Here is a 25,775-nt window from a genome sequence, read left to right as displayed (position 1 = left end):
CATCTTTCTAGGAACTGGAACTGTGCATATGGCTTTATTGGTCACCACAACACCTGCTTTCCTGCTGTGGGCAGGAACATACTTGATGTATGCACAACTACTGTCTTTCTCAGTGGAGAGGGGCTTTAGGAGGACACTTGATTTGGACTCTTGTGCAAAGTGACTGGTAGGTAGACTTTGAGCCCTGTTCCGTTTAGGCAGGATTGTCTGAGAAGGTCTGCATAGATGGACTGACTGTGAGACAGCATTCGAAGGATGTGTTTCTCTCTAGGTACATAAATACATATAAAGAATCAGAAACAATCTGCAGAAAAACAAATGACACTGAAGAAGCCATTTACACTTAGTTGAACCTGTATATTAAAGTCCCTGAATCTTAATCTGTTTCACAATATTTTAAAAACTCATAACTGTGCTTCAGTGAAACAGACGCTGTCACCTTTCAATTCTTTAGGTGAACATAAAAGCAGTACAACCACTTCTGTCCAAAAGGTCAAAGCCTCCTAGGGCAGCACATGACTACCATTTGTCTGGAGGTAAATTGAGTCCTATTGACCCTGTAACATCACTACTGACCTCTTGACATTAGGAGCTTAGTGGAAAGAGAGAAGATGATATTCTCAGGTTCCTACAGACTCATTAGGAAGAAAGAAGGAAAGAGAACCTTGCATGATATGAATTAGCAATGTCATTAACCTTTTCTTTCCCCAAAGAGCTCACAATATGTTTACAGAAACCTCAAAAGAACCATTTGAAGATTGAGACCAACAGATTTGTATCACTTTCAGTTTTTCCAAACTGTTTATAAAATATCTCTCAGTGGCTTGACACAAGGCAACCTTTTATGTTTCCCTTCCTTCACATGACATACAACACCTTTTCCTGTTTGTCATGGCAGACGGCCTAGACATTCAAATGAGCATCATCTTTTCAAACCAGCCACTTCTCATCTCCACTACTCCCCTTTATAACTTATAGTTGACTACAGCTGGCCAGGAATAATGGGAGGTATAGCCTGATTTGTTGTTTTATGGAAACAAAATTGGCACACTGAGGTTTAACTTCACTGTAAGCAGATATGGTATAGGCTACTCTAACAGAAACACATTATTTGTGATCAAGTAGAAAGGAAAAAGGCAGACATTTTCTTGTTTGTAGCCACATTGCCATCTTTATTTCAAAGAAAGGTCATTTTTTTCCTTTTCTCTGCTCAATGTGTTGGGCCTCATCAAAGAAGGCAATCACCAGATCTTAACTAATAATAAAAAAAGATGCCTTTCTAGTTCGGGCTGGTTAATGGCAATGTCTGTTTCTGGCATGGGACCAGTTTACTGCTGCCTTGTTGATGTGAGATGTGCACTTGTCTCTGAAGGGCTAGGAAAGCAGGGAGATTAGGGACTCGGCTGCTGACAACAACCAAACTCTCTATAAACAACACACAATGAAAATAATGGAAAACAGATTTTCCTGGTATTTTCAGTAGCCTCTAGACAATGCAACAGTTTCTGGTTTCTCCACTAAAGATGATATCAATTATGCCTTTTATCCATCATGCAGAAGTCACGTGTGAGGCATAATTGAAGGCCTTCTCTCCAAGGTAATTTCATCTGGATTTACGCGGCAAAGTACTTAAATTGCCTTTTTTGGCACTTTGTATTACAACACAGCTTGGGAGGGGGTATTTTACTTTACTGATGTAAAGCAGCTGGCATATTTACAATAGATAGGTCACATCAACACAGAGCAGATTTTCAGCCCTCCAAACTCCATTTACAGCAGCTTTAACAATCCAACAAAGCAAATGCTGAATGCTAAGCTCCAGTGTAGAAATGTAACTCTGTTTCTTAAAGACTATCACACCTGCCTGGAACTGGCAGCTAGGGTTTTTTTCACTTACAGGCTATTGCTTTTTGCACTACAGTTTATTAAACTTATCACTAAAGCTGAAATAATAACTACTTTACAAACTTCCATGAATTAGCCATTCATGAGTCCCTCAGGAATTCTCTTTACCACACACAAAGCAAAAGCAGGAGGGAGAGAAGGTGACTATTCAGTGCAGTCTTAATTTCTGCACTCCCTTGTGAGAGAAGAATTGAGGATCTAAGAATTCCCTCACAGTAGATGCCACTGCCCCATGTTCCAAAACATACTTTGTTGAAAATTTCAAAGCCCAGAGTAACCATCTATTTTCTCTCAGAAATTACTTCTCCAAGTTTCACACTAGAGACTGCATCATCTGCTCTTCCTTACATACGTGCCCATCTATGCCACTGGCAGAGTGGCAGCAACCAATCCTCTGTGTGGTTTGCTTTTTAATACCTGGCTTAGCTAGAGAGGAGGTAGACAACTCGACCTCAACTAAAAAACAAGTTCTCTGTGTCTGTAATTCTGTGACAGATATAACTTACATTTTAAAAATGAAAAAGAATTCACATGGTGTGCAAAGCTCTCAGAGCCAAAACACATCTTTACTATAAAGTTGGATATTTTGGGGGTATTCTTAATAAATGGTCACTACAAGGATAACATTAATCCAGTGTTCGGACTTTTACAGGAAAAAAAATACAAATGTAATTTATCTTTTTAACTGTCAGCCGCATTTCTAACGCTTTCAAATCTGTAGCTTCCAGTGGCCTTTTGTCTTTCTGCCATGGCAGGAGTATCTTGGACAGCTGTAAGAGCTTTGTAAGCTATCTTTCTCAAAATCCATTAGCTAATTCAAGGAACCTAATTAGAGCTGCCATTTTGATGGAGCATATTGAATGCTCTGTATAAACTAGTAACACCATCAATGTTTATTAAAAATTGCAAGAACCAAAGCTCTCTGTTCCATATAAATATTAATGGACAGATACACAATACTTATTGAAATATAGACGGCATTATGAGCACAGAAATACACACAGGTATACTTACAACCCCGTGTGATACATTTATTCACAAAGGCTGAAGTATGGAAGCAAAACCTAGGGACAATTTTACACAAACTGTTGAAAATTGACCAGCTTCCATTTACACTGTCCTTATGTGCATTAAGGGAAGCAAAGCACACTAAAGATGATTTGTTTCTTGTGTTTTTTCTGAGTAGTGTGCTGACAATTTGGAGTGCATTTTGAGCTTACCTCAAGAATGCACTCCAGCTGGAACCATTTTATAGCTCCTCTTAAACCAGCCACTCCAATCACTGTACTTTGTAGACATTTACACATACTCCAGTACTATACTGTTTAAGGGTATCCAAAGATTCAAAGGGAATTTGCTCTGTAGAGTTAAAACTCAAATTTTGCTGTAGACAGCAACAAAGTCGGTGAAAGGAGCCAGACATCTGGAGCAGTGCTTTCCTACTTTCTGCTGTGTAAAAGCCCAACCATAATGAAAAACCAGCTCGCAGACAATGATACAACCCATGAAATACTGACCACTCTAAGAACATATCGGGACCTAATTACATTAGGCTGTACAAGCATATATCTTTGGCTGCAGAAATAAAAAGTTTTCTGGCTACTTCACAGCTTTGTTTTTAACTTGATACTTCAGAAATGGAACTGCAGAAAACCTCATATGTTACCATTTCAATCTGACGTTCACTTTCATATGCATCTAACAGTGCCTGGATTCTATTTATATGCACAACTAAATATACGTGCATAGAAAAATCATCAGATTTGCTACAGAAAGACAGCAGATGCTCTTATTAAGCCACTGGCACATGCAAGGTGAAGCGTGTAAGACTTCTACAGAAAGCATTTAATGCTCCAACTACAAGCTAAGGAAAAGCAAAGACAACAAGTGAAAATTTTTGCTAGCTGTGAGTGCAAGGCACAGCAAAGCGGAAGCACTGCTGAGTGTGCTCGAATGACTCTTTTAACACATGGGGCTCCTTGCAGAGGGGTATAATCCATACACACTCTTCAGAACATCCTAACTCCAGTGCCATGATCTGAAGTTCACTTATTCAGAATATATACTAAAATGACACATGAAACATTTAACAGATGTGCAAAAGAAAGAGGCGTAGTTATATTTTCTACACCGTAACAGTGCAAGGGGCTAAAATTGTATGACAATCTTACCATGGGGACAGCCCTGAAGGTAAATTCATTTTGTTTCTCTGATAGGGCAGTATTTCCAAACTACAACTGAGATTTGAGCAGTTTCACAGGAACACACTCAAAAATCAAAACATCAGTTACCACTGACTTCTCTCTGGAATTATACATGGCAAATTTAGCTTGTGGTTATTGCTCAACCAAAACCCTGACAGATGCTGAAGTGATAGATGGATTTTTGCAAAGTTCTGCTGCCTCCAAGGCCACCCTATCTACCCTTCCAGCAGCCTCCCTCCTTGGGCACTTCCCTCAGTGCAGCTGGGTTCTGGGACCACTGTTTAGTTCGCATTCACAGACTGGGGAGCACACATTCCTTCAACCCACTTCCATCACAAGCTCTGCATAAATAGAATTGAACTCTTTATAAGCCAAACTGCATTTTGGAGAAGTATTTCTGAACTTGGAGGCCTCAGGTTAGCAGTGCAACTTTATTGCTTTGCATTATGCAGGCAATGGAAGCTCCTGGACCTACTGACGTACATTGTCTTTCTAGCTCCTTCCTACAGCTGCAGCTCCACTGCACTTTTGATAGGAAATTACTCTTGTTTGTCTTACTTGGAGAACAGAGGTGTTTAAGACTGAAGGTGAGCCCTACTCCTTATCAGTAATTGCTTAGACAAATGCTAAATTCAAACGTAAAAAAATACATAATGGAATCTTCAAACTCTGCAGAACCATTTTTTGGCATACCTTGCCTGGGAAAGGAAGATCAAACCTATCTGTGTTTGGCTGGAAGTTCCAGAAATGCTGGAGCAAGTGTTCTGGTTCAGCCTCACCTCTGCCTCTACAGAATGATTCTCATATGCTTTCAGCTGCCATGTTTAGACACATAGCTTACCAATCCTTTCCCAGCTGTTATTGTCTTGCTGCCTCAATTCTCTGCTCTCATCCTGCTGCTTGGAAGTCTTTCCCTTCCTTATCTTTCAGCCACGGATGCCAATTTCCTCCACCCATTATTGGCTTCCCATACAAGCAAATCTCTGTCCCCCAGGCAGCTGTAGTGCAGACACACCTCCCCTGATGCACCTAGGTCAGCATGTCTCCTGCCAGCACTCCTTGAGACCCTTTCCCAGAAGCACTTCCCAAAGCAGCAGCCAGGGAGGATGGGGCTGCAGCTGGCATGGGACATCCAACAGCACCTCTTCCTTTTGGCACTGCTTCACATGAGGAGCTCGTGTCTGACACACCAACAGAGCATCAAACCTGCAGCACTGGAACACTTCTCTCTACTTTGAAGCATCCACAAATTGTCCACAACTATGGCCTGGCCCAGCACTCCCCTTTACTCTCCCCATCCTCTAGCTGCTCCAGCCTCTGCTCTGTTCCAATTCTTGTCCTATCCCCCCATGGCATTTTTTAGGGCATTCAAAGCAGCTCACTCCTTTCCTCCCTGGAAGGAGGTGGTGTTAGGGCCTGGGAACACTGATCATCACTGAACACCCAGTTGACCTCATCCTTCATTCCTGCAACAGGAGTCTATCTGGTCCCTGCAGCCAGAACCTGCTACTGGAAAAACATGTATCAGCTCTGGCAGCTCAGGACAAGTACTTTTGGGGAAGTCAGCAGCCAAGTTTCTATCATGTGTGTGGGAAGTACTCTAAATCTTGTAACTTAGTCAAATTGTCACTGTTCAAGGGGTGGCAAAAGCCACAGTCTGGTATAAGACTAGGTTGTGTTCCCTTCCAAAATGTAAAGACCCCGTTCCAGCATATGGAAAGACTATAGATTCATGTTGGAAGAATATATGCTGCTGCTTTTTACTTTTTGCACAGACAAAACAATCCCTTGTCATCTTCTCCTTCCAGCTACAGCCCCCGCCCCCCCAAAAAACCAGCTGTTATCTGATTCCATAAAACTTCAGCTTCAGCACACCTCCTACATAGTCAGTTTCAACCCAAATGGATGAAGATTGGTTATCAACATGTGGAAATACAGTTTTCCAATGGAAGTCAGGCCAGCAGCTCCCCAGGCACAAGTGGCACAGCCTGTTTCCATGGCTGTCCCCCTTCCTGCCCCACAGGACTGCATTCTCCCTGGTCCAGCAGGTTGCTCCTGGCATCTGTGGGATGAGCACTCCTTAACAACAACTGCAACACCTTGGAGGGTACAGCCTGGTACACACATAGTACTCCTGCATGTGCTCCAGATTAAGCTGTAGTCAGCTTAATGAGAGACTTAATTGATGAGTGCTACTTCCTTCACTTGTCCATTAAGATAAGTACAGCACATGGACATTTCAACCCATCAAAGAAGAGAAAATGCATTAATTTTGGTTTTCTTAGAGCTGTTAATAAATCTGACACTGTCTGGCAGTTTTCTTCATTTCCTACCATTTGACAGATACTGTGATCACAAGTTACAGAAGATGTTTTTCCTCTGAAATTATCACTCTGGTAATACAAGCCAGAAGGAAACTTTATCAAGATACCAAGAAGCTGGGTGTTGGTTTTATTTTTAACTTTATGTGGCTGGTTTGTGAATATCTCAATGTGATAAAAAAATAAATTCCATCCGGTACTATTAAAAATCACACACACACAGAGACACATTACAAAAAGCTGTATTACAGCAAATAATCACACTGTGTATTTATCAGTAAAAGCCAGTATTCCTCTCATATAATCAGCCTGGCTCTACTTAGACCCCTTTACTGTAAGAGCTCCTGCAACTGTTTTCTTCCTCTTTCTCTCTCACAAATTGACATTTGTATGGAATCAAGAAAAATCTTCCTTAATAATTTTTCCTTACTAATGGCTTTTTTTTGGTATGTGTATTTGAGAGGAGGGAAGGCAAAGGGCAGGAAAAAGGAGCTTTAAGTGCTCTGCAAATTATCCTCCTGAATCTGGGCCTCATAAATCCTATCAAATGTTATATTTCATCAATAGGCTGGAAAAGCTTTTTTCTCTGCAATGATGAAGCCTGGGTTTAAAATTTATGGTTTCATTTTAGAAATGGACTATAAAAAGAGTCTGACTTGGCTGTCCATCAACTGTAGCTGACATTAGCAAGTTAGGTGTGGACTTTCAAAGAGTGATATGTATTTTTTATTTATTATAGAGGTACATACATATACATACATACATGTATATCACTGTGGGTTTGTGCATGCATAAATACACAGCTGGATTAAAAAAAAAAATTTGTCTTAAACCCACATTTTCTTTCAATGCAGGAGGATCTGAGATATTCAGCAGATTAGATTGCAAAGTGATAAAAGTGTCCAGAACAGAGTTGGCTCAAGGACCTGCAGCAACACAAGCAAATTGCATTTTGCTGCACAAATGATCGAGATAAAGTAGTTTAATTTGTTCTCATTCATGGGGTGGCAAAATGCAATTCAGCCATGGCAGAGTAGTGTTCATAGGGAGGCAGGGAAGATTCCAACAGGCTGTGAGGAGAAAAGGGGAGGAGAGCAGGCAAGGACCAAAAGATTTTAGGCAGGGGAAGACAATTAGCAAAGGACTGATAGATTGGGGAAGAGTGGGTGCAGAGCTTCTGCACCTGCCGTGCCTGGAAAGGGTGGGAAGGGACAGCCTGCCCCATCTCCTTGCAACTCTCTACCTCTGCTGCCTTTCTCCTCTTTTTCCAAGCTCTGGAAACAATTCTGACTCCCCAAAGAGCTGCTCCTACTTGCTCTCCTGCATTGCCAGAGGTAGGAGAGCACTGAGATTATGGCTCCTATTCCTGTTGCTGCCACTACTGACAGGAGCCATGTGGGTGCCACAGCTGTCCTCTACAAGCCCAAAAGCTTCCTCTGGCAGCCACAACAGCGTTTTCCTCAGATGGAGGAAGAGGCAATCTGTGCATGCTGCCAAGACACCCACTCCTCTCTTCCCTTACCCTCAGAGCTGGGGGCCTGTGGTCAGTGATTACTACTAAGTTCCACCTATGCTGAAAGGCAGCCCTAAAGACAACACTTTTAATATAAGCATTACTGCTCCCCAAAATCCCCATACTTGTAAAATGAAACCACATTTAAAACAAAAGTCAGATAAATAAAGCGACATAACTGAAGTTGGAGAAAGTGAAGTTCCCTTCTGAATGTAGGGGAGCCCATTTCCCTCCATCTGCTACTAAAAAATGTCATTTTGTAACTCAAAGAATTAATGATGGATTATGTGAAAACAGCAAATCAGATCATGCTGTTGAGGCATTATATGAACTAAACAGAAGAGCAGTTAATCTAAATCGCATGTGGGATGGTTATTATTGTGTGCTGCCATCACTGCTGCTGAGTCTGGCTGTAATATTGGTTTTGGTGGCAACACATGGAAAAACCTGGACATCCTGTTCCTCATTATAAAATGAGGAGAAATCTCACTCTGGGGAACATGGTCAAAGCTGACAAGTGAGCACTGCAGAAAAGGCTGGGCAGGGGCTGTGCTTAATGGCAAAGGTACTCTGAGTCAACACTAAGAAAACAAACATCATATTCCACCACCTCTATTGTGTAACACCAACAAGACAAATAAACAAAAGAACCCATCATCCGTGCTCAGGACACTTGTACACGGAGGTTTCAGATCCTCCCTGCTGAGAGGACGTTTGGCAAGGCTGCTGTCAGCAGCACAGTGGGGCCAGCGGGCAGAGGCACTGCAGGGCAGGGCAGGGACAATCACTGAGCACAGGCACTGCTGGCACTGCAGGGCAGGGACAATCACTGAGCACAGGCACAGCTGGCACTGCAGGGCAGGGCAGGGACAATCACTGAGCACAGGCACTGCTGGCACTGCAGGGCAGGGACAATCACTGAGCACAAGCACTGCAGGGCAGGGCAGGGCAGGGACAATCACTGAGCACAAGCACCGCTGGCACTGCAGGGCAGGGCAGGGACAATCACTGAGTACAGGCACTGCTGGCACTGCAGGGCAGGGACAATCACTGAGCACAAGCACTGCAGGGCAGGGACAATCACTGAGCACAAGCACCGCTGGCACTGCAGGGCAGGGCAGGGATAATCACTGAGTACAGGCACTGCTGGCACTGCAGGGCAGGGACAATCACTGAGCACAAGCACTGCAGGGCAGGGACAATCACTGAGCACAAGCACTGCTGGCACTGCAGGGCAGGGACAATCACTGAGCACAAGCACTGCTGGCACTGCAGGGCAGGGCAGGGACAATCACTGAGTACAGGCACTGCTGGCACTGCAGGGCAGGGACAATCACTGAGCACAAGCACTGCTGGCACTGCAGGGCAGGGACAATCACTGAGCACAGGCACTGCTGGCACTGCAGGGCAGGGACAATCACTGAGCACAAGCACCGCTGGCACGGCAGGGCAGGGACAATCACTGAGCACAGGCACTGCTGGCACTGCAGGGCAGGGACAATCACTGAGCACAAGCACCGCTGGATAACCACTGCTGCTACCCAGCACGGAGGGCAAGGATCACCCATCCTGCTTCCAGCACTAAGTTTCCACTGGAAATACACAAAATACACTGCTCTTTCACCAATTTGTGGAGATGACAGGACATGACATTGCCTCTATTTCCAAAATAAAAGTTATTTGTGTTAGGGAAAGGTAACTTTATCAAGCCTTGATCTACAGATGGCCTGCCTCTGGAATTGCATGTTTTCTACTGAAAGGTGGTGTACAGCAGTGTCACATCACACAAGCATAAGTTACTTAGAAACAAGAAAATCTTGAACTCTTTCAGATTCATACGAGTTAAACTCATTTAACAATGCCATTCAGGACACTAAACCAATACTTACATGGTAGCATTTTAAAGCACAAATGCCCTCATCCCACCACAGATCTAGAATATTTCTAGAGTATATTATTTCCATGGTTTCCCTGCATATATCTCCTTGAAGATAATCAAGAAATTCAACTTTCCCTGAAACTCTTGAAATTTTTCCAACCCAAGTTTACTCTTCTACACAGATAAATATTTCTGCCATTCTGTAAGAGAACATCCTGTCACTGTTCAAATCTTTAATTTTTTCTCTTCTGAAATCTTTTAATCTGCTTTTTCCCTCCCCAAAAGGATGTTTTGTTTACTTTTGTTATTCCTTCTTCTTTCCTTGTCTCATCACCTCTTCCCTGAGATTCAAGGGGTTTTAAATTTTTTTAATAGATATATATTTTTTTTTCCTTGAGCTCTTGTGAAACCCTGACCTGCTTACAGAGGGCAACTCACAGAGCTGAAGGGCTAATGTTTGACCCCCTACTCACCATTGTGGATCTGGCTGCAGTCATCAGTAACTAAAATTCATCATCATCAATGGATTTTCAGTGACAGGCACTGTATTTGCTCAGATAATGGCCCCATATATTGCCTTTGAAATGAGGGTGTGACCACTACTTAGGATATTCTCAGGAGTCAGTAAATGGCATTGCTGCTGGACATGTTTGCTTCATGTTTTGAAAGCAGAGCTGCAGAAAAGCAAGCTTTGAAGTTTTGGGGTGCTTTGGATGATACAGTGCTCTCAGGACAAGCCAGTATGAACCAAAACACATCACCCTGGGACTGGAGCAGGCCAGTGGCCAGCTGGTTTGGACTGCAGGGGAAGAACCTGCAGAGGCTGCCTCTGAAACTGTCCTTGCAATAGGCTCTGAACAGATGGATAACCCATAGACAGCCCTGTGTCCACACACAGCAGAGCAATGGAATCAGTAAAAGCAGGTGGGGGAGCACAAGATAATATGGAAACAACACTGGATGCTGACAATGATACTTGATGTTTTAGGAAGGAGGCAAATGTAACATGCCCACACAGGCTGCGAAGACAAATCCAGAGTCTGTGAGCCTCAATGCTGTTTGAAGCCACTGTGGACAGAATAAACACTTCTTTATGCAGAAGAACTAACAGCCTGATAGAGCTACTGGACAATAGGACCAAGCTGCTCTGGTGTCAGGTAGCTAACTATAAAGAGTATGCACTGAACACCTGTGAGAATGCAGCCTGCAAAATTACTGCTTCTGGTGTAGGATAAGCATCCCTTCACTTCCCTAGTCCTCAACTTTATAAGCTTGCCAGCCATCACAAAGGGGGATCACAGCCTCCATTCCTGGAGCAGCAGATAGTTGGGTACGCTGAATCCAGTCCAGGTCTGTGTACCTGTCCCACCAAGAGAAGGGAAAGCAAGCTAGTCCAATGAAAGAAAGAGTGCTTCCATCTGTTGCATTTTTCTGCAATGACCAAAGTTAAAACCCCACTGATGTGCCCTATCAACTCTACTTAAGCACATTGATCATAAGATTTTTTTCCTTCCCTCATTTTTCTGCATTCAAGTATATCTTCCACTAATGCACCAAACTACCCTTTTTCCTCCCCATCTAATTCACTGCTCCCCATGGGATAGCCACTAAATTTGATTCATGAATACAGTACATTTACAGGCAAAACTGGGAACAGAGAAGCCCCCTCCCCATCACATCACTCTCCAAGAGGGAGTTTGAAACACATCGAACAAAGAAGCCTCAAGTGTTCTGGCATACAGCTTAGAAATCAGAATGTGATTTCCATTCTGTATCTCTTCCTTCATTACAGAAGATATGGTCCTTAAAACAGGCAATTTACTTTGGCCAGTGATGTTTAAGGTGCTAGCTTTCAGTTTTGTTTTTCTGAGATTCCATACCTCAGCAGGCAGCTTCCCCTCCCTCCAGTCCTGCCCCCCAAGCCCAGCTGCAGAGTGAAGATATCCAAAGGATTCAGGCAGCTGCAGAAAATGCAGGACTTGGGCCTCATCTGTGTTTCACTCCTTTCACATCCATCTGGATTTGACAGAGTCATGCTTATGAGTTAGATCAGCAGACAGTCTCCTATCTGTGTTGTGGTGCAGAATTAGGTCAGAAGAGCATTCTGCCAGCTTGTGTTTTGCTCTTTAATCCAGCATAAGTACTTGTGGAGACAGCAATAAAGGACATCTCATCACACAAACCAAATTCTTCACCCCCTAATCCTGGTCAATATTCCAACTTTGTGATGAAAATAGAACAAAAATCACACACTACTACTATTTAACTGCCTATTCCAAAAGCATAAATTTTTGAGAATGCAAGTGAGGCCAGGAGGCAAGTTTATTTTATGAAAATATATCACGTTCAAAGGCAAATGGAATGTTATAAAAATAAAGTCTGAAGAATAATAGTTCTCAAGTTTTAAGTCATCTTCTTCTGTGATGCCATAGCTGGGTCTTCCAGCCAGCCTCAGCAGATGGCCACGTTGGCCACCACCAGAATAGCAGTCTGGAAACAAGTGCCCTACAGCCTTGCCTAAGCATCTTGGCTGGAATACACTCTGAGGCAGCAGTTCTGTACTCACAACTCAGAGATATTCCCAGTGTGCTTGCTTAAGAATTCTTAAAATTTGTGAAGAGATTAAAGCCAAACTTCTGGTCCAGGACAGGTCAGGGAAAATAACAGAATGTTGGCTACTAGCATTTAAATTGTAATTGTCACTATTCACACTAAAAACAACCCCTCCCCATACCAGCACACAGCATGAAAATCTGTTCAAAAATAGTAATCATTAAGAAAAAAAAAAGGATTTTTCTCTTAAACAGTAGGTAAGTTCAGCTGCAGAGTATTTCAGCAGCTACATACAATTTTTTATTTCATGGAAGCTGTACAACCATTCCTCCTCTTACATACAACTGTGCAAACCAGTGTGTTAGTGATGCTTTTGCAAAGAGGGTTTGACAACAATAGAGAGTCCCCAGCCTGCTAAATAAGAAGTGACAACTCCATTTGAAAGCTGTCTCTGGATGTGTTTTATGTGCAGAAATTATCTGTGACAGTTCAGATCAAAATAGAGTTTTCATTTCATGTGGGAGGTAAATGGACGATAGAATAGGTTACTTTAAATGCTGCAGTCTAGTCCAATTAATGTTTCAGACTTTTCTGTATTCTGTGCTCTAAACTTTGGGGTAGAAAAACGTAAAAATCATTTGTCAATAGCATGATGTAAAGAACAGGCCAAAAGGTAATACAAGTGCTTAACAAAAACAGTCATGCAGACGTATGGCAGAAATGCTCAAATTTCAGTAACCTGGCTGTGAAAATAATAAGAATAAAACAGAAAAGAAAATATCACTTCATTCTTCCAGGGAGAACCAGGTAGGGGAGTCAATTCTGATTTCCCATCTCAATCAGCAGAGATTTTGCCATTTACTTTGATGGAAACAGGACTTGCATATCAGTTTTCTCTCTGAGCAGCAGACACAAATCCACATGCTATCATTTGCTTTTCAGATTGTGCAACATAAATTTACAATTTCTGGCTTATGTAACTATACAAATGACATAATTTGTCCTTTAAAAAATATCAAATCCAAGGTGTTCACATTTCTTACCTGTAAATCTGTGAGTTGTTCTCTGACTCATTTTAAAGAAACATGTTTTCTTAAAGGTTTGGACCTACTGCTGTGTTACTCAAGCACACCAGTGGCCATGGTGAGAACTGTGCTGATACAGTGCCTGTACCTTTCTAACTATCTTTCTCAAAGTTGGTGGGGAAAGCAGTAATTCATGCATGGCTTTTTAGATGTAAACATTAAGTACTGTTAGTAGAAAAGGTATGGACCCAAAAGTGAATGATCTCATCCCAAACAAGGGCCCACGATTCTTACACAATCTATTTTGTTTATGCCATGCTTTAAACAATGCATATTTTGATCTTTTCTGAGAAACAGCATTTTTCTTGGCATGATTTTCAATTTCCACCCACTTGGAAGAGCAGGTGTCTTTGTGTGTCATTGCTCAACCCTGGGAATAAAGAAAACGTTCTAAAAACACGTTAAAATTGTTTTCCTAAAGTCAAGGAATATTAATTTAAGGTTCCATGGGCATTAAAGAAGAACAGACCAGTCACTTTAAATGCACTGGGCTAGTAGAAACACTAACTGAGACAAAGCCTTCAAAAGATGAGAGACCTCAGTATCTAGAGGCCAAAGACTGAACACTGGTAATCTTATTCCTCAGAGGCGAGTTTTAACACAAAGAGAAATTAACATCTATCTATGCACTAGAGTCTGGAAAAGAAAAACAACAGAACAATGAAGCTGCTCAGACATCTGGTATATTTGCCACAGCTAATAGCAATGAGATAGTGGGCAGAGTGCAGATTAAAGGCAAAAAGGTATGAAAGAACACTTCTTTCAGAAGCCACACAGACACGGAAAAAATGCCAGTAGTCAGACTAATGAGTCTAAATTTTGGGAGGGATTCTCAAGCCCTATCACGTTTAGATTGATAATATATTTGTTACAGCATTCAAAGAAAGAGAATGAGACTTCTGCTTATTCACTTTTGGAGCCAGAACATGTCACTTAGAGCACAAGACTTTTCAAGCTCTGTAGTAAGAAGGTCAAAGCATCACCACCAATGCAGACAGTGGTATTTACAGAGAAAAGGAGGAAAAGATCAATCCCTTCCCCCAGTCCCCTTTACTCTCCCTTTCTGAAGCAGCTGCTGCTTAAACATTGCCATTGTATACAGAGCCACAGAATAATTGCCTCCTGGTTTGTTTTTTGGTTTCCTTTTTTTTTTTTTTTTTAATCAGGAATGGCAGAAGATGTTAAAGGAGGAAAACAACACCTTATTCAGGTGAAGGACTACGGACTGCTTGTCATTGTGTACTACCAATCAATAACAACCAGGAACAGCTTTATTGCTCTGATGCTGCTCCCCAACCCTCCTCCACAGCCTCACACCCTTTTGCCACATGATGGAAGTTTCTGCTGACATGTAAAGCAGGGACTGCAGCCAGCAGAGGCCTCCTCTGACATGACCTGAGAGCAGAGCAGAAGCAGCCCAGGTCCCCTGGTCTGCAGCACACTTCCAGCACAGAAGTGCTCAGTTAAAGCAATCCTTTCAGACAGTTATTGAGCACTGTGGTGACTCAGGCATAGAAAGCAGCTGCCCCCTCCCTGCCTCTCCACAAGACCCATCATGTTTTATTGTGCTTCCATTCCTCTGAAGATGCCTTGCTGCTTGCTTTTCAATTGCCAAGCCATGTACAACACTTGCATTAGAAACATGTTCCACGCTTAAACTTACATGCCAGTCTCAAAATAATAGTTTTATATGCATTTATGTAAATACCATAATTATAATTTACAGTTTAGTCCCATTTACAAGGTAATAACCATATGCAGGACTAAGCAGGCATCTAAGCCTAAGGGCAGAAGTGTTTGTAACAGATAAACTCCATGGCTGAAGGATATGTTCTGGCTAATACTGGTTTGAGAAGAAATGCCCCTAAGATACTATTACGCTGAAATTTTTTTTTAAGATTAAAATTAAGTGATTGGAGGCATTAAACCATAAATATGGGTCAAAGACTGAATGATAAGATGTTGCTTGAAATTTTAAAACATTAGTTGTCACATTCTTGTTCCTCCTTACTGCTACCAAGTCACTGGAGGGAGGGGGCTAACAACCTGGCAGAGTGCATGTTCAGCAGAGGACTGTGACACTGCAAACCTGTCACACTGACCTGCTGGTACACAGGCAGGAAACTGGAGAGAAACAAGGAGAGAAATAAATGAGGAGAACACTTATTGCTCTACAAGCACCTTATATTTATTGCAATTTTAGCACTTTCTAGAGGTATCTCACACTTACTCCTCTTGCATCTTTTTTATTGTGGGCTGTTTCTTTGTTTTTCTCCACTTCATTTTAGTGGAAAGCAAAAATGATGGCAGCTACCTGTTTTGCAGGCAACTGAAGAGTATAAAATCTTTCATGCAATAACCCTCCACTGCTTGCTAAAAATGGCCTCCCGACATCAAGGACAAGTTAGTGATAAAAAAGAGGTAACCAGTGTGGCTATCTGAAACAACATGGTTTTCTCATGTCTCTCTGTCCTAATGAAAGACCTCTCAGGTGCAGACCACAATGTAGCTGAAGACAAGTTGTTTCTTTCTTTTTCTATGAGAGTCTAACATGAGTCTCCACACAGCAGTCACAATTCTCTCAGACCATCCCAAGATCAATAGTGACGCCTTGATCAATGTCACCAGATGCCCTGCTGCTGCATGACCTGCCAGAGGAACAGCTCCTTAGCCACAGTCCACGTGGGCTCCAGATGGTGCCAGGTCCCCTTGTGGGAATGCAAGGGCAGTCACAGGGCTTCAGAGTATATACCAACTTAACTACATCAGAAGACTCGAGCTGATGAAACAATAAACTATTTCTTGGCTTACTATGACCCCTTGGATTACTGTCTGTGCCAGTGGATTTGTGATCATGGATTGAAAAACAGCACGTTTTAGAGTTTGTCATCGACTGTACACTCGGCACAGCTGTCAGACAATAATCACAATTATTGTCTTTTTATTCAGCATCCTGTTGCCTATTAAGTCATTTCCATCACATCTCATCATTCTTCCCAATATTTCTGCTAGCACAATATTGAGTGATTTTCAGCTTTTCTAACGACATCAGTTTTTACAGTTTTCTGCTAATCAAAAGATCTGGTTCATGCTTTTGCCTATACTTCCTGTCAACAATGCTGCCAACTAAGCTCTTGGGTAACTATTTGCCCCTGGCATCTTGACACAAACAGAGAACAAGGTCATGGATAATTTTTAGGAGCAGTTGTTTTATCCTGCAATTAGATGCTTGAAACTTCCACGAGAAGATTCCCACTGATTCATTCTGAAGTCAGATCTGTGCCCCTCTTAGACCTTTTATATCTTATTAGGCTGCAATTAATAGTAAAATCTAAAAGATCTGCTGGTGTAAAGTCCAGGTGAACTGCGACTGCAGAAAAATCAGTGTACAGTAAGAATTTCCTAAATCTTATGGATACATGGAGATGACAATGATTTCCACTGTGAGGCTTTCACCACACAGTTAAGCTGCTGAGCACTTTGCCTGGATATGAACAGCCATGCTGGAAAACCCTACCAGAGTTCCTGCTTTGTTCCTGGTGGCAGCAGAACCTGGCAATGCTGGTGGATCTGATGAGCAGCCCACGGCTCCCTGTGCTGCAGCCTTCTCACTAGGTGTAAGCAACTTTCCTGGGGATCTAGGGAAACCAATTTATTTTGAGCATGTATGAGAAATTGTGAGATGTTGCTTGAAGACTCTCAGGGCTCTCTTATGCTTCTCACTGCTTAATTAGGAGGAAGGCTGGGAATTGCTTTAACTGTAACTCAGGGGAACCTGTCAGCACAGGTCTCACTGACCTTACATAACCTCAAGCAGAAGTGAAGACACTGAAAAAATTTCTCATTACTCCAGTGAGTCCATTCTCCCTGTCACATATAAGAGTTACTTCTCCACCCTTACTGAACAGGTACCACTACCCTTACTAACTGGACCTACTCAGCATTTTGAAGCAGTCCAGTGATAACCCCTTTTTCCTTCCTCCTCCAAATGTAATCCTTTGTTCATACTTTTAGACTTGGGGGAAGTGATTCTTGTGTTCCACTAAACATTGACTACTTTTAAGAACAGTTTGATCACTCATTTATCTTAATGAATTGGAAAGTCAAGAAAGAGCCTGCTGTGAGCTCATGCCCATCACCTGGAGTGTGAACATACAGGTGCTAATACACATGAACAGACTCCTCATGGTCAAACTCCTCCACCTCCAAAATAGACACATTCATTCACAGACTTAGAAGTCTAGCATCACAAAACCCACACCCTCACCTTCAGTTTTACTAAACCAAGATTATCTCAACAATGAAAGAAAGAATCCCCCTTTCTCCCATTTAACCAGTAGCAGCTAGGGAAAAAATGTAGGAGAGGATTTCTCTGAAAGTCATGGTTTTGGATGGAGTGTGAGGTCCCTGAGGTCAGCAACCTAGATTCATCTTACAGTGGGCTACACAGCAAAACTTGCACAAGGCCAAGTCACCAGGGTTTTTCTCTGAACTTGCATAACCAGAAGCTAGGAGATCGTATGGCAAAATGAGTATGTCAAGAAGCTGGGGAGAAAACGAGAGATGGTTAATAAAAAGATTGGGAACTGGGCTGAGAGAAAGGGAAAACAAAAGAAAAACAAACAGTTTCTTGGCAAAGGACTTGCTGGAAGGATGAGCCTCACAACTGTGAGAAGCATAATGACCTTCTGCTTGTTTCTCTTCAGTCAGGGAAATGGGACTAGGCTCACACTCATCATTTAACCAGAACTGCAGTACAGAATAAACCTGACTGAAACATACTACTTTTTTTTTTTCTCCTTAGCTAGAGCAACTCTGCAAGGCTAATGATGGGGCCAAAGAGACTCATTCTGAAAGAAGACAACCTGGAGCAATGAAAAGCTGGGTATTTTGAAAACCCTGAAGTGTATGAAATGCAACTAACTACTGGAGAGTAGGAAAACGAAAGGGAAAACAGAACCACATCAGACTTAATCATGTCCCCTACACTTTAATTAAAGTAAGACTTAACAATTTTATTTAGGATTACCAAATTCTCAGAGGAAATGCATTTCTCTCTATGTACTGCTACCAGACAACTGTTAACTGGGAAGAAGAAAACACAGTACACAATGCTACATCCATCCATCCTGTGTATCCACTGAGGCAGACCTCTCTGTTCAAAGAAAATGTCTAGATACATTGCTTGTCTACTAAATGGAAATACCAAATGCTATTAGGGTTTGCACTTTCAGTATGGAAGTCACTGGCCTATAAACAAGATTTAAACAGCTTCTCTATTAAACAACTCAGTTTAATTAATCATCAGCCATTAACCATTCATTTAAAATGCCACTTAGAAAATCTTAATTTTGCACATTATCAGCTGGTTCACAAATAGCTATCTATAAGGAGAAGGGTAACGATCTTCCTCTCTCTTTCTTGAAGCCTTATAGTCAACCTTACAGCCAATTCTGGCTTCTCAATTAACCACACACACATATTAGCATTTAAAATCAAATGCTAAAATCAAAATTTTTTGTTAAAAACATTGCACAGAGAGAAGTTAATATACACATCATTCTGCTGCTGGTTAAAGAGGCAAGTATGAGGTTTTGGTCAAATTACATCCTGCATAAAACAGAATTTAGCATCTCTTGATCACACTAGGAAATACACTATGGCAGGAACACATGCAAGGCCATATGATTTCATTCCAGCTGCATGGACGATCTCACTTTGTCTTTATTTGTACATTTAAGAGGCTGACAAGACCATCTGCATTTCACTATATCCTCTGCTATGGTCTCATCTTCCCAGTAACAGACCTGGCTTTCTCTTCAGGGACCTATCTTTTGCATTTGCATCCAAACGGCTGAAAGAATGGGACACTACCAGTAAACATGCAGAATTAATGTAAAATAATTCCATAGAATAATATATCACATAAGAAAAGACAGGGCTGGAGGGAAAAACCCCAACCTAAACCTGAATGCTTAACACAGCTGCCAAAACTCAGGCTCCCCAGCATCTGCAGCAGGACACTCACAAGGGAGTTGTGGGAGCGTAGTATATAAAATTTTACACATCTGTCAATAAGTGAGGTGATCCAAATGCAAGCCCTAGCAGGCAGGATGCACGCAGGCAGATTTGTGACTGTTCCTGACAGAATTTATTTCTGCTGAAGAATGCATGGCCTCAAACAAGCATGCACACATTACACGGCAGCAGCAGCAGTTTGACAACTTCCTTCTCCTTAGACACGCTCCAAAGTGCTCAGGGTCACCTGAGTTCCATGAAATCTGGGTTCTTGTGAGAAGTGACTGATAGGGCTTGGGTGCCAAAGTTGGAAGATTTGGATGAGGAGTTCCTGGGAAAAAGCAGAGCGAACTCTAAACGTGAAGTAATTTTGTCTGAATGCTACCCAGAGATTTTAATTTTCTTTTCCCCATATAGGTGGGAAATAAACCCAAGGCTTGTTTAAACATGTCTCCTCAGGCAGTCCAGTTACCCAACATTTCCCCTGATTGGCACAGTGGGTATGCAGCACCCATGCACCCTTTCTGAGGAAGAAAACTGCCAATAGTATTAGGAGCAAAATACACAAGTCTAACTCCAGTGGCACAGCCTACACTGGAGCTGGTGGCCAAAGGGCTTCCTGCCCTACCCTGCTTCCACGAGCAGGACAGCTCTACTGAGAGCCCCCAGAAACCACAGAACCTCTGCTGTACTGCCAGTGCCACTCTGAATTTAACTGTGGTAAGAAATTTATCAGACAGTAAGTTGCCCAACACTAAGTTTTCAGTTTTAACATTATGGGAAGCAGTGACCAGATGGCAGCCAAAGGTTCAGAAGGCCATGTGGTATGTTTCAGAAAGAATAAATTCCAGAGGAATCAGAGGAGAGTCTTGGGATGTAGAGCATTACAGGACAAAGAAAAAGCACAGATGATTTTAGGACATCAAGCAGAAGAAGCTCTATGGTAAGAGAAACTACATACCTTGCTTGTACTTGTCACACTTTATAAATCAAAATATTCCAATGCATGACCATATTTCTCTTTCCACAGCAATGCAAGGTACAGTGGCAAAGGGCACACAGATATTACATAGCCTCATTCAATTTCCACCTGGCCTCCATGATATCCATCTCAAAGGATAACCTTCCTGAGTAAAGGACCATCCATCCCTAGAGCAGTGGATTGCTTTTATGCCAGTCACTGAGGAAAGGTATAAATGGATGCACCATGAGCAATGCCCACGGAGCTCTGAACTGAGAACAAAAAACTTCAGCTTCTGGCACATGAGGCACACATGGCCAAGTGCCACACCTGGGAAACTCCAGCTCACCCTTTTTCAACAAATCCTGTTCTGTGCAGCTCAGGATTCCTATGGCTTTGGATTGAGCAGGATGGGAGTGGCCCATACCTGCCCAAAAGACAAGCATTTAGTCTTTAAGTAAAAAATGCTCATTTTGCTAAATTTTAAAACTCCGGACCCTTTTATATCCTCCTCTCAGGCGTACACATTGCTTACATTTGGCACTTGGCTCCTCAGGATATGCACAGCATTTTCCTCCTTTGATCCTTTAGAGGGAGAGACAGACTGCTCAGCATCTCTCTCCTCTCTCTTTCTGTTGACTCAGGCCAGCTCTGAGGGTGAGATGTGAGGGACACAGAGGCATGGGTTTAATTTTCCCATTTTCAACGCTGCATGTTGCTAGACTGAGAATTCTGAAAGACTGCAAGTTGCCATAAGGGAACATTCACCCTGAAACAAGGAAGATCTATTTTTCAATTAATTAATTAACGTTATAGAAACTAGGATCTTCCACAGTTGGCCCCCAAACAGCATCTCCAAAAATAAAAAAAAAGCTGGATCAGACTTTGGGGCCTTGGACTTTACTCCTATGTAATAAAAGAGTTCTGTTTTTTTATTGGCATTTTTTTAAAACTGCAACAAGATACAGCTCTGAATCTGTTCTTGTTAAACAAAGGAAAACTGTATTCGTTTTTGTCAGACCAGCACTTTGAAATTCCCCAAGATAAGTCACATAAATAAGTGAAGAATTATACTTGGCAATGAGTTTGGCATCAGACTTCAATGTTTCATAGTTCTGGGCTGAGAAAATAAGTTCAGCAAAGTCTCTAGAACCTTTCCAGAGATGTACTTGCAGTGTTTGGATATACTTGACAGCACCATCTTCACGGGAAGAAAAAAGATGAAATTGTTTATTCGAAATGCGAGAAAGGGTTTCACCGTGTGACGTGCCTGACATTTAAGTGATAATGGTGTTATGCATCTGCTCTTTTGGCTTTGGTCTGACACCTAGGCTCTGCCACGGTGCAACGTAGCACTGTCATGGCACAGCCCTGATGATTAAACTCAGAGATGTGACTTACCACCCGTTTCAGGAACATATGGGCCACAGATCACTCAGCCTCTGCCGCGGGCTCGGAAACGCACAGCGTCTCAGGCAGAGACCCTGTGAGTTCCGCAGCTGCACAAGGTGGCTGTGCAGGCTGCACCATCCTTAGGGATGCCATTTGCATTACAGAAAATTGTGGCTAATTAGAAATAAACAGAAAAATGCTTCATTTACAAAGAAATGGGTGATTTTGCCAGCTAATTTTTTTTTCCGCTCTAAGTTAACATTCACAGAATACACTGATCATGCTAATGCTTTCACTATATCCATTAATAAGGACAATTTACATTTATATAGCACCTCTCCGAGTTAAGAATTCCAAAGCTTTCAGCAAAATATACACAAAAAATTACTTCTATTTCACTGAATATAGTCATCGTTGGAATGAAAGTCAACAATTGTGAAGCAGTGCAGAAGAACATTACACAACAGTTGTAAATAAGACACAAAGCAAAGCCCCCAAAAACCCAAAGCAAAAAGCCCCTGAGATGCCAGATGCACGTGGAGGTAAATGGGACGTTAGTGCACAAAGAGCGACGTGAAGCAGATCTGTGCGTGCCCTGAGGAGCAGCGGTGGAGGCAGCACACATACTTCACCATGATTACAGCAACAGAGCCCATACATGTGCAGCCTGTTGCTTCCCTGCACACTGAGGGACATTCTCAGCTTAAACTGTGAATCTACGGTGAAGAATGAACCAGGAATATGTGATGGATTCTGGTGATGAGAAAAGGGAAAGCATGTGCAAAATGTGAACAGCTAAGTTTCATACTTTACAAATGGCCTCCCATTTTTAAAATGCATTAATTATGCTAATACATTCTTCTGCAAAAATAACATAAAATAAAAATTAACTTCTTGTTTCAAACAACGAGTTTTAATTCTCAATCATACTGATACATAACTGGAGCTCTCAGACCGAAATGAAGTAATCTATTCTCTCTGTGTTCAAATCCTCCTTCTATTCCTAACCCATCTACTTTAGTCACTGATCAAGTCTCCATGTACTATATCACAACTTGAGAGTCACATGTAGGAGAAAAAAACATCCATCCAAAGTAAAATTAATAGCAAAACTTTGAGAGAAAGCATGCATGTGCTGGCAAGAGCAAAGCATAAGTGTTTACGTGACCAATGTGTTGATAAATGTTCAGCCCACAAACAAAAATAACCGTGGCTTGGCTTATAACCATCCATTATAACCCTTTCCCATCATTCTGAGGCAGACAAGGTAGTTTTCATACTTGACCCTTGGAAGCAGATTGTTTTCTTAATTAACGTGCTATCCAGGGATTTTTCCTTCCACATCTCTTTCTCCTTTCAATACTCTCCCTCTAGCACAGAAAGATTTCCTTGCCTGAAGTTGACGCTTTATTCAACAACTGTTGGCTGAGACCTCACGACCCACTGCATAAATTCGCATAGAATTATTCATGTTTGGCACATTTCTGCTGGTGAATAACAACACCATTTTGTCTCTCAGACAAAGAAAAGAAAGATTTAAAAAAAGAACAAAGACAGCCTAATAAGAATCTCACATTTCCTATTTTTTTCCTAATCTGCTTACAAGCCTGAGAAATCCAACAGAGCAAAGTTGTGGACTGTTGGTCTTTCAGTACAGATGGAACAGCCTCTCAGTGTGACTTCTGATCATGGGCTCAGCTAATAGGTAACTTTTTCCTGCCTGCTTGATGTTTTGAGTTTAGTTTTTCTAACTGATTTATGTTGCCATGAAATTACAGTTAAATCCACACTGAAATCCAGGATCCCAATACCAAATCCAAACTTAGTTGGATCTTCAATCTCGTCCCCATAGCAAGTCAAGAGTTCACTCAGTGTAGTCAAAACCACAATACAATCAATCCACTAGAAGAAGGCATTTGGAAAGACAATCTATATATGGAAAGACAATCTATAGGCCTCACTCCAAAACTGATGATATATTTAAAATGGAAAGCTATAAAATCCTGTTCAAACTGAAATTACAAAGCAACTTTTATATCAATGTCTTAGTCCAGCTGAGTTACACACGTCTATACTCATATTTGGAGGATACAAACACCTGAATTTAGACACCTTCCACTGGGAATTCTCAGATCTTGGTTTATTGAGTTAGCACAAACTCAGTTTCTGATCCCTTTCCTACATGCAACTTTCATTTGACTTCAGTTACAACTGCCTCGAGACTTTTCTACTAAAAGCTTTTTACCACCAGCTGGTAAAAAGCTGGGATCACTACCTCTTTTTTTATGCAGTAGGGGAGGAGTTATTGATATGGAAGAAAAAAAAAAAAAAAAGCTCTGTCATTATGTTTGGAAAGAATTTTACCATCCTGTATTTAGGTGAGAAAGAGAGAGATATTTGGCCCATTCCCTGCTATGAATTTAGATTTATGTCAGAAGTGTTTTATTATATTTATAAGTATTTATAACAATGACTCAGTAGATGTTTTTAAAGTACTATGATGCCACAAACTGGAAACACTCCTACATCTGTGCTGACATATTTCTCCAAAATTAACGAGTGTGGTACTACATGGCACGGACTGAGGCTATGGGGAGACACTGCAGATTGTAACATGAATTCAGAGCATGTACAGTTCCTGAAGTCCCCCATGTCTGTCCTCTGTCTGTCGGCTCTTCCTTTCACACAGATCTGCCCACACACTTGTACTTTGGTTTGAAAAAGCCAACATTGATATCCTAATGCCACAAATGAAGTCTCATGTTCTTTTAGCCCCAAATTCCAGAAGCAACCAGTTTTAAAATTATCATAATGGTGGGGACTTATCAACTCGAAGGAATTTTTGTTTCCCCTTTAACCCAGGAAAAAACTTGACCAGCTTTCTTTAATGCTGGAAGCTTGACAGTAAGGATTAAAAATTGTTCTTTCCTTTCCACTTAGTTATTGGAAAGGCTGTGAAAGGCAATCAGTCTTGTGAAGCCACACTTCACAGTCTGCATAAAAATGCCATGATTCTCAGTCCTCTCCCCAAACTAATTGAAAGTGTGTAATATCACGCAGCTGGGAAAATCTAAACCATAAACATATACACTATATCATGCTATCACACAAAACCTGTTACTAATAGACACTTGATGATCTACAGGATTGAAAGAGATCTGAAAACTGAGATTATTTTTGCTGCAGGGTAAGAACTTTTTCCGATTGAAAGAGGAAAAAACCACTCTTTCAGCAGGGCAGGAATTGGACTGCAGTCAGTTCATTCATTCTGTTTGTGAAATATGGACTTTTCTTTAATGATTTCTGTTTGACTGTTGTCTTGCTCAGCTGCTCTGGGGTTACTGCTGCAGCAAATCTTGCTTTTGGTAAGAGGAAATTCATGGCTTTCTAGTCAGTAAATTCAGGGGTTTGGGCCATCAGAACAGTCCCATGTCTGACCCCCTGCTGAGGCCCAGGCTCCCTCCCCACCAAGCTGTCATTTTTTGTAATGCCAGGTGGCAATATTACCTGTCACCAGAAGTCTGTGGGTAGTGCTGCTTGTTTATTTTTGCATACAGTCCTTCCAAGTGCTCCCTCTCCATTGGCGCTGAGGAAGAATCCCTCAGATAAACAAAGGTTTCTCCTACTGCTGGTGAGGAGGGTCTGTAGATGCTTCCTGGATGATAAGCCTCTCGGAAGTGGTTCACTCTGGCATAGTTTGGATCCACCTCATCATCATCAATGTCAGGTCCTCCAGGACCAGCAGAAAAATCACTCAGGCCTCTCAGCTGCTTTTGCCGTAACTCCTGATGCTTTGCACCAATCCTAACAATGAAAACCAAAGAACAAATATACAATGGGATCTGCTTCAACAGTAACCATCATGCAAATTTGAAACACCAACCCTGAACCCAACCCTTTGGAGCTTTCAGTACACTGTTAAACTGGTGCCAGATAAAACAGAG

The 25,775-nt window shown here is 41.8% G+C and overlaps 1 protein-coding gene across 6 annotated transcripts in view; it reads right to left on the bottom strand.

Annotated features, from left to right (window-relative positions):
- PARD3B (par-3 family cell polarity regulator beta) overlaps nt 1-25,775 on the bottom strand; it is a 388,514-nt gene that overhangs the window by 56,738 nt on the left and 306,001 nt on the right. For 4 of the 6 annotated variants that reach the window (XM_059853257.1, XM_059853258.1, XM_059853259.1 and 1 more), the window contains one exon: nt 25,339-25,635. The exons of the other annotated variants lie outside the window; for them this stretch is intronic. In XM_059853257.1, the coding sequence (XP_059709240.1) occupies nt 25,339-25,635 (297 nt within the window). The remainder of the gene's footprint in view (nt 1-25,338; nt 25,636-25,775) is intronic. 6 annotated transcript variants of the gene reach the window in all.

The sequence above is a fragment of the Haemorhous mexicanus genome, chromosome 8 (genome assembly GCF_027477595.1).
Source record: "Haemorhous mexicanus isolate bHaeMex1 chromosome 8, bHaeMex1.pri, whole genome shotgun sequence".
NCBI lineage: Eukaryota > Metazoa > Chordata > Aves > Passeriformes > Fringillidae > Haemorhous > Haemorhous mexicanus.
The sequence above is the reverse complement of the archived record's forward strand: the minus strand, read 5'-3'. Positions and strand labels throughout refer to the sequence as shown.